The sequence below is a fragment of the Paramormyrops kingsleyae genome, chromosome 7 (assembly GCF_048594095.1).
Source record: "Paramormyrops kingsleyae isolate MSU_618 chromosome 7, PKINGS_0.4, whole genome shotgun sequence".
In the NCBI taxonomy this organism is placed as follows: Eukaryota; Metazoa; Chordata; class Actinopteri; order Osteoglossiformes; family Mormyridae; genus Paramormyrops; species Paramormyrops kingsleyae.
In genome coordinates, this window is record NC_132803.1 from 16,201,842 (window position 1) to 16,215,425 (window position 13,584).

The 13,584-nt window shown below is 40.6% G+C and overlaps 2 protein-coding genes across 5 annotated transcripts in view; both read left to right on the forward strand.

Moving 5' to 3' along the window:
* The first annotated feature begins 1,482 nt into the window (after positions 1 to 1,482).
* Positions 1,483 to 4,945, forward strand: nxnl2 (nucleoredoxin like 2). Of its 2 annotated transcripts, XM_023823035.2 has the most exons (3): positions 1,483 to 2,218; positions 2,959 to 3,154; positions 4,516 to 4,945. In XM_023823035.2, exons 1-2 carry the CDS (start codon positions 1,917 to 1,919, stop codon positions 3,125 to 3,127), a joined length of 471 nt encoding a protein of 156 aa, XP_023678803.1. In that variant the 5' UTR covers positions 1,483 to 1,916; the 3' UTR covers positions 3,128 to 3,154; positions 4,516 to 4,945. The 2 variants fall into 2 exon arrangements, with proteins under 2 accessions (XP_023678803.1, XP_023678802.1); XM_023823034.2 differs by lacking the exon at positions 4,516 to 4,945 and having other exon boundaries at positions 2,959 to 3,446.
* A 4,308-nt stretch (positions 4,946 to 9,253) lies between these two features.
* Positions 9,254 to 13,584, forward strand: part of csgalnact1a (chondroitin sulfate N-acetylgalactosaminyltransferase 1a) — a 44,790-nt gene continuing 40,459 nt past the window's right edge. Inside the window, exon 1 of one of the 3 annotated variants that reach the window (XM_072714409.1) lies at positions 9,254 to 9,588. The gene's annotated coding sequence lies outside the window, so the exon portion shown is untranslated. Of the gene's footprint in view, positions 9,589 to 9,628; positions 10,278 to 13,584 lie in introns of those variants that run through there. The other 2 variants (XM_072714407.1, XM_023823222.2) reach the window with 2 other exon arrangements.

The following is a 13,584-nucleotide window of genomic DNA, read 5'->3' on the forward strand; positions in this document are numbered from 1 at the left end:
TTGTATTTTAATGAAAATGACAATAATTACTATTACTCAATTTATCAGTCAGAAGTAATATCTTACAGTTGCATCCCTGACCGCATGGCCAGTCTGTCCCTCATTTGGTGTTTTCTGTTTGTTCAATTTAAAACACATAATGGCTACTTGTGGCCACTGGTATTTTAGGTCTACCTGTTGTTCTTGACAAAGCCAGTAGGCTACACTGTTGGTTCCATTTAATGCACTAGTAAACCGGATTTGGTAATCCTGAAAATTCTGTATTTGGATAACAGTGATCCAATCCAGTGTTGCTTTGAAAAACCGGCGTAAGAGTAAAATGGGTTACCAAATCCTGGATAGCAAAACAAGGGATTTCAAAATCCGGATTACTTTGATCTGGATTAAATTGTTTAAATAACTGGGCCCAGGGGTTTGAGTCATACGATGCACAGGGGCTGCATTCGAAGACTGATTGTGTCAGCGGCGCGACAAGGCCATCCATTTCGAAGGCTCCTTTAAATGCAGCTTAGAAATGTGTTATTCTTTTGCCCAGATCCCAAGGTTGATTGCATGAACCTTCGAAGGACGCAGCTAGTGGGTAGCCCAGCTCCAGGGGCGCTGCACGTTGGATGACCCTGCGCTGTGACCCCCAAACTTGCTCTCACCTGCATATGTGTCTGTGTATCTTATGAACATGATGGGGTAGGCGAGAAGAAGCATTCAAATAAACCTGTACTTGTACTTGTGCATATGGCGAACAGTATAATTTCATTTCAGTGCTGTCTTGGGGACATGACTTAAGTAGCAGTACTTGGGAGCAGTATAAGCAGCTCACTAGCACTTGTGATTGGCCCTACAGTAGCCTATGTCACGTAGCCTACACTGGGTTTCTAGCTTCATTAACATGCTATTCCTTATTGAAGAAAAGAAAGATGGATTAATACTACACATACATCTTATTCAAAAGCTAATATTGATCCGCGGTGCTTTACGTGATACTACTACTGATTATTGTTTTACTAAATTATCGTTTGAACTAGAAGTTGTGTAATTGCACATAGCTGGAAACTGTTGCTGAACGTGTTCATTGAGTTTGTTGCCAATAGGAATCATTGATCGGGTGTAGTATGTTGTCCGCCATTTTCTGAAACAATAAATTTTCATCTTATTTAGTAGTATCTTTTCTTGTGTTGGTACTATGGTGGTCTCTTTGTAACTCCCTCTCTGGCAGAAATATAGTATTTTTTCTTGTATAGCCGTTTAAGAGACTCCATAAATGAACTTTTTAAATGAAACTTTTTAAAAACAAGATTTTATTATAAATACAAAAATTGCAATGAAGCGAAACCTGCCGTTGCAAAATGACTCGTGACTTAATTTTCTTTTTAGTTACTCCAGCTCGCGCTTTCATTCGCTGGCGAACATCGCGTGGCTGGATGGCGGGTCACGTGACGGGCATTTCTACGCCGCAAAAGTGGGCGGCGCCGCCGTTCGCGAGACATTATGGGAAAAGAAGAGCTCGTGGGCTCGTGCGGAGGACTTGGTGTTTATAGACTATCAAAAACTCCTCCAGTCACTGCATCTATTACCGCGCCTGGTTGTTTGATAACCTCATTCTAGGGGTGTATGGACGAGGTCGTGTGATTTAAAGTTATCAGGAATCACATCTTTTGAAAAATAATATGAAGTTTACTGCTTGAATTGTAGGTTTTTAGTGTTAAAATAGCTGACTGCTTATGAGCGTTTTGGACGTTATTTCAGCTCTGTAAACTAACCAGTCAATTCATTTTGTTAGTATTAACTCATCGTAACAGCACCAGGATACTTTTTGGATTCCCTTTTAAGTACTCGGCAACACTTGTGGCAAACGCCTTCAAATTAATAAATTTACTAGCTAGCCGGGAAAACAATTTAATTAAGTTTCGTCTTTCAGCATGGTGGAGGTATTTGCAGGGCGAACGCTGTTAAATAAAGAGGGTGAATTCACTGACCCAGAAGAAGCATTGAGAAACAAGGTAGTGGGTCTGTATTTTTCGGCTGGCTGGTGTCCACCCTGTCGGGATTTCACACCTGTTTTGTGTGATTTCTACACGGATTTGGTGGAGGAGAACGACCCCCCGGCTCAGTTCGAAATAGTCTTCATTTCTTCCGATAAGTCTGCAGAAGACATGGTGGAGTACTATCATGACTATCACGGGGACTGGCTTGCCCTACCGTGGAACGATGAGTATAAGAAGTAAGTAAATCTGATAACTCCTTCAGATATCTAGGGTAGTATCGTTCTTTTCTGTTTTTGGAGACATTGAGTTATGGATATCAGCAATACTCCATGTATTCCACATTAGGAAAAGCTTTGTTTTATCTGTTTGTAAAGTGAGGAAGTAACTATGAAATTTAGATTTAGGCGTGGAATTACGCTGCAGTTATACTGTACTGTACCTTGCAGCTGTCGACATGCCGAGTATGGTTTTACTTGTGCAAGATCTCTGTAAGAGGTTTAAGGGTTAGGGTGACCTCTGCTGAGATTATGTTTAAATTTAGCAAAAACCCTTCAGTGCATGCCTTGGAAAAACCAAATATGCTTTGCCATGTGTTTGAGGTGTTACTTATAGTGCAAGCTGGCTTGTTTGCTAAGATGCTTTAAGAAATGTAATTAGCCATGCCTCCATATTAAGTGTATTGAGCATATTAGACATCATTTCGAGAAATTCATGGTTTCTGTACTCCCTCCTTGCTGCAAACCTTGTGGATTTCAGAGTACTGCAAAAATTGTGGACAGCTCTGAGGACAGTGCAGTTTTGTCAGTTATAAGTTGATTTAGTGCTTATCTAGGAATTTCAGCTCTACCCTTAAAAGTTGCTTGTTTGATTCACTTTCCTGATGGTTCCTGTGAGTTGCCTCTTTGTTGCTTCTGTGCAACTTTGTTTTGTGGGGGGGGAAAAAGTGATTTTCACAATTTTCCATTCTTTTTTACAGTGACTTGAAAAAAAGGTACAATATTACTGCCGTCCCAAAGCTTGTCATAGTGAAGGAAAATGGGGAGGTTATCACGGACAAAGGAAGGAAACAGATACGGGACAAAGGGCTGGCGTGCTTCAAAAGCTGGCTGGAGGTGGCCGAGATTTTTCAGAACTTTAAAGACTAGGAAAGGTGTTGAACACATTTTCTCATGGTATGTATATTCTATGCATAATTAATAATCTTTAAACTTTGACATCCTATGTAGAGATTGACCTATTTTTAAATTGCTATATATTATTTTTTTTCCATGAAATAGATGCCTACTTTTTTGTGACATAAAAGACATTTACTGCTACTTCAATTTTTAAAGGACTCATTCACACTGTAATGAAAAGACATGAGTAACGTGAATGATGATAACTGTAAGGGCCCTACTTCATACTCTTGGCTTTGTAAATAATGCATTCTTGTTGAGTTATACAAATAAATTTGTGTGGCCTAAATACGTGTCTTACATTTTCTCTTGGTACACTTTTTAACATGTAATTTTATTATTCTTTTATAATTCTTATAAGTCTTTTATAATTTAGTCTGACTTGGAAATACTTTAAAAATTGCTTATCTGGCTTGCAGAATGTAAAGTATCATTTTAGTTGATTTACTCTTTTTTTTCAAATATGTTGCAATGATCTACTTTTCTTTTTGCGTTGTTCTGGTGTTTTATATTTAATTTCATGCTGATTCTGCTCAGTGGTTCATGGTTCACAGGCACATGCTTGTTTTTGTCCTGAAGTCATCCCCATGGCTTTGTGTTGTTTGATTCTAAGGCCCATTGTTAAGGGGAATGATGCACAGAGACTGGGGTAATAAGCTGGTTGTTTTCAACGGATGGAGTCAATTAAATTCTCAGGTGGTCAATTATGTACCAATGAAGCCATAATATAAGCTCAGTCCCTTTAATTTTGTTAAACAGACATGGAAGGGAAGCCGTGTAAAATGTAAATAAAAACAGAATGCAATGATTTACAAATCCTATAAACCTATATTTAATTTAAAATTGGACAAAGACAACATACCAAATGTTGAAACTGAGATTTTGTTTTTATGAAGTATATGCTCAACTTGAATTTGATGCAGCAACACGTTTCAAAAACGTTGGGACAGGCATATTTACCACTGTGTTGCATCACCTCTGCTTTTAACAACATTCTGTAAACGTTTGGGAACTGGGGAGGCCAGTTGCTGGAGTTTTGAAAGTGAAACTTCCCATTCTTGCCTGTTTCAAATCCTCAACCGTTCGGGGTCTCCTTTGTCATATTTTTTTGTTTCACGATATGCCAAATGTTTTCAACGGGGGACAGGTCTGGACTGCAGGCAGGCCAGTCTAGCACCCAGACTCTTCCAGTGTGGAGCCATGCTGTGGTAATACACACAGAACGTAGTTTGGTATTGTCTTACTGAAATGTACTTTCTCTGAAAAGGATGCTGTCTGGGTGGCAGCATAAATGGTGCCTTCCCAGACATGCAAGTCACCCAAGCGATGGGCACTAATGCAGCCCCATGCCATCACAGATGCTGTCCGCTGATAACGAGCTGAATGGTCCCTCTACTCTTCAGCCCGGAGGATGCGGCGACCATGATTTCCAAAAAGAATTTGAAATTTTGATTCGTCAGACCACAGGACAGTTTTACATTTTGCCTCAGTCCACCTGAAATGATCTCTGATCCCCAGAGAAGTCGGCGGCATTTCTGGATCATGGTTAGATCTGGTTTCTTCTTTGCATCATAGAGTTTTATCCTGCATTTGTGGATGCGACAACAAACCATGTTCACAGATAATGGTTTTCGGAAGTATTGCTAATCCCATGCAGTGATTTCCACTGCAGAATCGTGTGTGTTTTTAATGCAGTGCCACCTGACGACCTAAAGATCACAGCTATCCAGTATTAGTTTTTGGCCTTGATCCTTCCGTACAGAAATTTCTCCAGATTCTCCAAATCTTTTAATGTAATGGTGTAAAGTGGACAGTACATGCAAAATGATGGTACAAATAAAGAGCGAAAGCACCATTTGTGTGGAAGCACTTCACATTAAAAGTGAACTAGAATGCAGTTGTCTGTCAGTATTGCAAAGCAGAACTTGAATATCACCACGGCAACACTGCAAAGCAAATACACCTCAAAAGAAGGCATTCAGGTTTGACAGACTCACCCAATAATGAAAGATTAGATATATCATAGGTAGCTTCTCGAAGTAGCTTTCCACGTCTTTGTCATCCCTTTGACTTAGTTTATTTTGTTTATTCTGATTCCTTCATGTCAAAATAATCGCTGCTAAAACGAAGGTTACCTCGTCGGTTATCCACGTCATTTTACATAATACGGTACATAACCAGTTAACATTATTTTTTGTTAACGTGTGTGTTTTGAATAACTCTGAACAAGACTAGAAAAAGATCACATTGCGATGTTTAGGAGATGAAAATTAACTAAAAAGCCAAATGTATGACGTATCTACCTTTAACTTATCTACCAACAGTGTCTGTCAAATAACTTGTTTTCGAGATTTGTCCCGAGACACAAAGCAGTGCCGACAAATAACTTGTTTTTCCTCACTGTCACTACAAACCGCAACATATTTCCATACAGCCAAACTGGCTTTTCATGACCAGTTCCTGTTTGCCTTTCTCCTCTTCACTTATTTGTTCATTATACTTTCTCAAAAACGCGCCACACAGTCTATGAATCAGTCCAACAGCACGGAATGGTATTGTTATATGGCTGGAGATCGCACGTAGTGTTCATACAAATCACCGGCGGTAAACTTTAGACTTTCTAGACAATGCTGAAAAGGAACCAGTATTAAAATTGCAAAGCTTGCCAAGTTTGGTTTCCTTTATCTAGGTCAGGGGTCTCAAACTGCAGTCCTGGGGGTCCGGAGCCCTACACAGTTTTTGGTTCACCCTCATTTAACACACCTGATTCAACTCCTTGTGCTAATTACCACACAGCTCTTGAGCTGAATAATTTGTGGTGGAACAGGGAAAGAACTAAGCTACACAGGGTTCCGGCCCCCCAGGACTGGAGTTTGAGACCCCTGATCTAGGTAAATGTTTTAGCGCAATTTAAGCCTATTGATGGTAATTTTAACCCAGCAGACTATCGCGGTCCTTATAAATGTGACGATTTCATGTGCATGAAATGCCATGTTGATATTAACAACGCATACCATACAAACTTACAGTGGCGTACTGGGTAGTGCTGTCGCCACACACCGCCGCTTGTATGTTGAGTCTGCATGTTCGTCCTGTGTTTGGGGTGCCTAAACTGACCCTATATGTGACTGAGTGTGCACTCTGCAACGTGTGGTTGGTTCCTGCATTGCGCCATTTGCAATGTATGCATTATTATATATAATAATCGGTAGATTGCGCTATTATTAATATAATAGATAGTGACAGCTTTAGATATTATGTACCGTAGATGATATTTCCCAAATTCTTTGCAATATTATGTTGAGGAACATTATTCTTACGTTGTTGTATTGTTTATCCACGCAGTCTTTCACAAAGTGAAACATAATTCGCAAATGATTGCATTCTGGTTTTTTTTACATTTTACACATCGTACCAACTTTTTTGGAAATGGGGTTGTACTTCGGTTTTGTATGCTGTGCGCCTAAAGTAACTGATGGGTCTGAGCAGCTTTCGTAATTTCTATAGTGCAGGAAATGCAATGATGACTAGAGAATTTCATCACCTGCTCAGCTGGTAAAAAACAGTAGTCAGCAAAGTTTTCCACTTCACGATTCTCACTGCACACACATTTAACCTCCTGGAGAGTCTCCACAGGTGATCCTACCTCGTTTAATTATTCTTGTGAAGATCTGCTCGCTAGGACAGTTAATTATGTGTAGTCCTATGGGATGCACTTTACAGTTGAGCTTTCTGGCCATTTACTGTGAGACCTAAAAATAAAGAACATGTTTCTTCTATGTTTAATGGGTTAAACTGTAAAATCTATAAATCTGTAAAACCAGTATAACTATATAAGTGCATAACTAAATGTCAGCTGTATAATCATACCTCCCTCATCTAAAACACTTAGCACTTAGACGCTTTATTTAAACGCTTAGTACTTTAGACTGTAGGGTTCCTTGAAGTTAGGAGGTTCAACCACTGGATGTCACTGTACCTAAACAGTATAATGGTTCATACATTTTTTTCCCATAATCACTTATTCAGACACGGATGCTCTTCATACTGAGTTGTTCAGTTCGGCAGAAACTTAAAGGATTTGAAATTTAAAAACACCAAGTAGTGTACCAAATGGCTGCCAAAGTAATGTAGGATTTTTTGTTTTTTAAAATTTAACATTTAAAACAAAGGGGCACCAGCTGCATATTTACGTCAGCATAACATAAAACACTTATCCCTGTTTCTCTGAATTTTACTTGTTATAATGTTTTAGAAATGTATTTCGACGTAGACGAACGCATTCCTTTGATTCTGTGTCTCTAGGGAACTTATCAAACTTGTGTATTGCATCCGCCAGCCCTTCAGGTGCTCAACCCTGTAGATATGGCATAAACGTTAACCAGAAAATGAAAACACGACAGAAAAAAAAATAACGTTTTAGGGCTCAAATTGATGACCAACTTAGGTCCACGAACTACAATGGTTTTGTTAAGGTAGGATTTTATTATGTCTTTCTCTTCAATTGAGGGAAAAAGGTTCCTGTTCTCCCACATTAATATTTACAACTGTTCTAGACTGGTATTGCTTATATTATGTTTTTAAATCAGTTCCACAGCCAAGGTATACTTAACAATCACAATAACACCTAAAGTAATTTTGCCCTCAAACTTACCGACGGCCCCGTTAAGAATGGAGAATACATTTATTCCAAGATGTAAAACCTGGCCCAGGATACATTCAGCAAGTCAGCGGAACGGGTCACGCATGCAGTTCCAGCCTGAGCTGCTTCTGCGAGCGCTGCTGCTTTAAAGTCTGGCGTTGTGACTGAGTTTGCCGCAGGGCAGCCCTCAGGGAGAGCAGACCTGAGCAGCCTGCTGAAAGGCATCATTCACTCGATCAGCTGGGGGACTCTTCTGAGCACCAAATTAGCTGCATGCACAGGCTCCCTTTCAGTAAGCCGGCATGCTCAGCTGGCTTTGCGTATCCTGTGTGGGACTGTCTGCATTGGATAGTCGCTTGACAGGGGTAAATGAAAGCAAAACGCGGCAATGAAGGACCGCGGATAATGTTAGGGAATAAAAAAGGAGTAGTGGTAAATGGGGGGGGGGGGGGGGGGGGGTTTGGTTCATTACCCGTATTTTCCTAAACTAATATTCGGTCTATTAATATTAGGTTTGTTTTGCCACTTAAACATCTGCTGAAATTAGTCCCCCCCCATTAATCTTATATTTGGAAAACATTTTTTGATGTTCTGGAAATCTTAAGCTTAAAAAAGTAACTGTAATTTAGTGACATGTTTAAGGGAATTCGGACCGTGAGTCACACAGGTACAGACTATAGGTAAGTGGGAGGTAAGTTCGATGGTCTTTTAATTTTTGTTAAGAAATATTTGCTTTAACTTTCTCCAAGGACATTCTAGCACCATTTTTCTCTTAAACTCCTCAGGCCTTCGGCTCAGTTTCGGTTCCTCCTCTGGCTGACACAACACCCCCCTTGGATGCTTGTTAGCCAGGGTGTCCCGGTCCAGGGGGCTCCCATAAAGACCCTAGGCTATGCGATGGCACGCAGGACAGCTACTGATGTCTGCAGGAGCAGCGGGACATACAGCTGCCAGACAGTACTCTAAGAGGCTGATTATATGCCTGTTAGATGCTGATATGCTAAACTATAGTGTTTATACGGCGAAATCTGTATACCAGTATAGACATATTACAAATATTGAAACAGAATTCAAAAATACTAAGTTGTGCATTAGTAAATGTGATTGTAATAAACTGAAGTATTCCTTGCCGTGTTGCAGTACTTGATTTTCAGTTAATAGTTTTTATCTTTTAAAATAGGTTTTCATTTTCTTAATTTATTAAAGTGTAGCCTATTTAAAAATCGATTGTCCAAAAGCACGTACCTTGATGAAGCTATTTAGACTTTTCAAGGTCATTTCGACTGCATACATTCATTATTTGCAACTGAGATGTAATAAATAAAAATAGCTATCTGGCACTCCTCCATTTTAGATCTTTTTAGCAACACCTAAAGACTGAAAGAGGCACTGTGAAAAAGCAGCGGTTTACACTCCTCCTACATAACAAGACTGCCAGCAGAACAAGGGTCCCTTAGTCCCCGATCGTTTTCCAGCGCTTTTGAAAGGCTGCAGACGGGGGCTGGGTTTTCACTTGTCGCAGGTGGCAGCAGCGGGCGCGCCGGAGAAACGCCGTAGGAGCGATAAGCCCGGAGCTCCGGATCCCCTCTGGGACGGTGCAGCCCCGACAACGCGGAATAAGCGGACAGGCTCCGAGTCGTCACCCCTTTTCAGGAGTATAAACCCCGCCGAAAGGAGGACAATCAAATGCTCTTACAGGATATAAAATTAAGCGAATACTTAGGTAGGGATATAGCCGCTAACTTCATTTATAGACTTGGTGTGTTTAATTCTTGGATTCTGGGTTGAGGTGAGAATAAAGAATTAAAAGTCTTGCATATTTTCATTGATAAAGATCTGCGCATCAGCACTACTCATGCGAGACTGATAACTTGGTGTTCATTTACTTTCAAATTATTAGTAAGGGACAGTCTATCGGAATTTAATTCAGAAGTGACTACACTAATGTAAATAAATGATGATAAAATGAATGTACCTATGAATGACATTAGTCACCATGATTATAAATTCAATGTAGCCTTTAAACTACGACTTGCGCGATTCAAAAACGCATATGAACAGGGTAGCAATATAATAGATAAACTTGGGATTTTAGTGAAAGGCAGCCTATATTTCTTAAGTAAACAGAAGCGAAGAGAAGGTTGTTTCAGGTAACAACATAGCTGTTATATTAGTGGGGGGAGGGAGGAGCCAGGGACTCGCAGGCTGAGACGCGGGATAGAGTTACACCGGGCAGCGCAAGGAAGGATCGGCAGCAGCGCTCGCTTTCTTTCACGGAGTCCGGAAAAACTCAGGGAGGCGAATGACAAATAGAGAGTGGGGATCTCTCCTGGGGCAGGGCACGGCACCCCACAGCCACGCTTCTTTCGGGGGGGGACATCGCTAATGCGCGGAAGACTGCTGCACGGGGTCAAGGCGAAAAGACGCAGGCTTTCTCTCCGCCTGCCCTCAGGAGTGCGCACCAGCGGCCGGCCGTAGGTAAGCGGAGCCCCCGTAGGGGTGCGAGGTGTCGCGGAGCTATAAGGCTGTTCCGGATCCTGCGCTGCTTTCCGAGCGCTATAGCAGTGAAATGACTGAAGTCAGGCTCAGGAGCAGGGTGAGAAGTGCGCTGTGTGATCAGGCTCTGGAAGTTGCCTCTCCAAAGGCTGCCTGTGCCTTCTGAGTTTCCCCAGCTTCAAGTACCTTCATACGGTACTAAACTGCATCTGCTGAATGCATATGCTGTCTCCCGCGGTTGAAATATAACGTGATCTACTTGAGTCTATAGTAAACTGGTTTTTGTCCTGTAGGGGGCAAATGAATACCTATATTAGGCTTGAGTTCAGAATTCATACCACATGTACATCTCACGTATTCATCCTGTCAGAAATATTTGGCATTTTTATTTTCATGTGTTTAAATTGATTTGCCTGTGATTGTTTTGCCCAACCTTTTATTTTAGGGAAACCAATCGATGTCAGTTGGGTCATGGTTTGACACATAGGTATGTTATCTGTAGCTTACATCCCATAGCCTATATGTTGGGTGGTGTGCTTTTGTAGCATTCAGCTAGATACTTAAACTGAACGCAGCAGGAAACTATATAGTTCTAGAGGTGAGAAAAGTAAATTTCCATAAAAGCATGATAAATGATAATAATTCTGATAAATGTGTGTTAATAGATTTCCTGGGGGTCAGCTGTATTTGAACACTTTCATAGATTTTTTAGGAAAAGTATTATTATAAATACAAAATGCTTACATCCAGCAATATCTACAAACTTGAAAACGTGAAATGTTGCTTTATCTGAATTCAGTGTTTCATACGTGAAAGTTTTGTATATGATATTTGAGTATGTGACTAAGAGATGCGGGGGAGATGTTTGTGTATTTGAGGAATGGCACACAGTGTTACCGGGAGATGAATTCAGGGAAATGCAATTCAATTTTAAATTTAGTGTTTAAATTTAGCGGAAGAGAGATGAACTGCTCATTTTTCGGAGCCCTAATTACCTGGCAGTGTGAGTGCGACTGACAGGGTTGCTGGATAATGTAGCTTGGCCACGGAGAGTCTGCAGCTGCCGGTGGGGTCTGACTATCAGGGCACTTCTGAATGTCAGTACACAGACAGCGTCATCTCTCTCTCTTTCTCTCTCAGTCTCTCACACACACACACACACACACACACACACACACACACATAGCTCGTTCATGGCCTGAACCCATCTCTGTCTCCCCCCACGGAGTATTTGTTGAAGGCCATTGAGAATCAGCCCTTTTCCCCTCTCTCACACAGCTCTTGATAAATATCATTGAGAATCAATGTCTCTTTTTGTTCCTCTCCTCTTCTTTGCACAGTATTCTTGTTTTTACAGTCGAGAATCTTGAGAATGTAAAATAACCTCAACTATTAATGTGAAGGAAACATTTTTGGGACATATTTTACTGTCTCTGTGCATTTATTTTTATATATTTACATACATACACATACAGTGATATGTATGCATACACATATAATACTAGGCAAAAATTTTAGGCTGTCAAAGAAAATTATGTTATAATTTTCATTACGTTGGTGTGAAACCATGATTTTAAGTTTTCTTAGCTTTGATATTTCAAAAACTCTCCCCAGGTCTCCCCAGTGTTTGTGCTCACCGTCCAGTTATATCCATGTATTTATTCAGTCACCCACTTAGCATACCATGTTTTGCTAATCAGTGCCTCATCCTATTCAGCTAATGAACTTAATTAATTGAGCTGGTGGTGAAATTTAAGGAATACATTATATGTCTGGGGCGCCTCTGAGGAGACCAGAGCAGGGTCCCTATAGCTACCCAACATGATATCAGTACCTTTTGGAAAACAACAGAAATACTTGTTACTTTTTCATTGTGTTTGTGTTCATTTGCATAGATTCTAATATAAACATAGTGTTTTCGTCTGAGCAAATATTCACTTGCTGCCCAGAGAAACAGCTTGAAACATTTTCTTTGACAGGGCTATTTAAATCTTCAAATAATTACTGATTCTGATTGGCCACAGAGACTTCACACCTGTTTCACAGGAAAAGGACGGCTGGAAAATCAGCAGTTTTCAGTCCTTGAGGACCGTGATTTGAATCGGCCTGATTCAGACTTTTGCGCAGTATTGTGTATGTATATGTGTACGGAGATACCTTGTTAATATACACAAATGAGCATGTTTTTAACATGCGTTTGAATGCTAGCTATTTCTATCAAGATAAGCACACTCTTTAAAATGTTTTGAGTGTTACTCTTTCAACCGGAAACTGGTTCCTTGTCTGTCTTTGCTTTTCTTGCCTTCTAATAACACAGTTGCTGGCCTCTACCTCTTACTGCCCTTGCCCTAATCAGCCAGAGCCATGAATCTGGAAGAGCCTGATCGTTGTCGGTGATGCTGCCAAAGTGCCGTGTCATCTCCACTTCTCCTCCATTAAATATGCAGCAAGTTCCTGCCAGGGAGCTAACAGGAAGGGTTTGTAACTCAAGTTGCGGGCTCCCTCCTTCCTACGCAGAGGAAGGCAGTGCCATCCATCATTGCCCCGCCAGGGCCCCCTCCCCCTCGTGTCATAGCCATAGTCCAGGTGGGCCCTCGTATCAGAGGCGCTGACTGGTCTTTGGTGCTCCACCTGGGCTCCTTTGGGTTTTCTGGGTCACCTTGCTCAGCCGCTATTTTGCCCACAGGCCTTGGCATTCACACACGAGGGACCTCGTTCTTTCAGGCGATAATTTACATCGTCCCCTTCTTCAGCCGCCCATGTGCTATCAACGTTTCCTGACCCATGATTTGATGCACGCTCTTGCTTATAAATGTGATTATTTTTAAACATATTTTCTCATATTTTCTAATCTTCTGAGGGAAAAGAGAAATGATGTCTGATGTAACTATATTCAGTCTTTTTTTGCGAATATAAAACTGCAATCATTACGATTATTTTAAATTATATTATTTTCTGCTTCAGATTTTCCGTTATACTTCATTGTAATCTTTGCCTCTGGCTTTCCATTTCTTTTTTTTTTTTTACTTAATAGTAGAAAGCCTTGAGTAGAAAAATTCAGACGAACATGCCTAAATGAATTCTTTCAAGAATCTCTCATTTAACAAACAAACATTTAGGGCCATCTTAGCCTATTATAAACTACAGCTAATAGAGCATCAGCTTGCAGGAACATATCCAATATATTCCTATTTTCTTTAGAAAAGCTTCTGTCAGGATCTTTTTTTTTCTAAATTGATTCCAGCTATTGATTACTTTCAGTCAGCTCCATTTCTGAGTGGACCAATCA

Bases quoted from the DNA above. Each gene is read 5' to 3' on its own strand.
- nxnl2 (XM_023823035.2), top strand. From the start codon at position 1,917: ATGGTGGAGGTATTTGCAGGGCGAACGCTGTTAAATAAAGAGGGTGAA. The intron at 2,219-2,958 runs GTAAGTAAATCT...TCTTTTTTACAG, and splicing joins TGGAACGATGAGTATAAGAA to TGACTTGAAAAAAAGGTACA.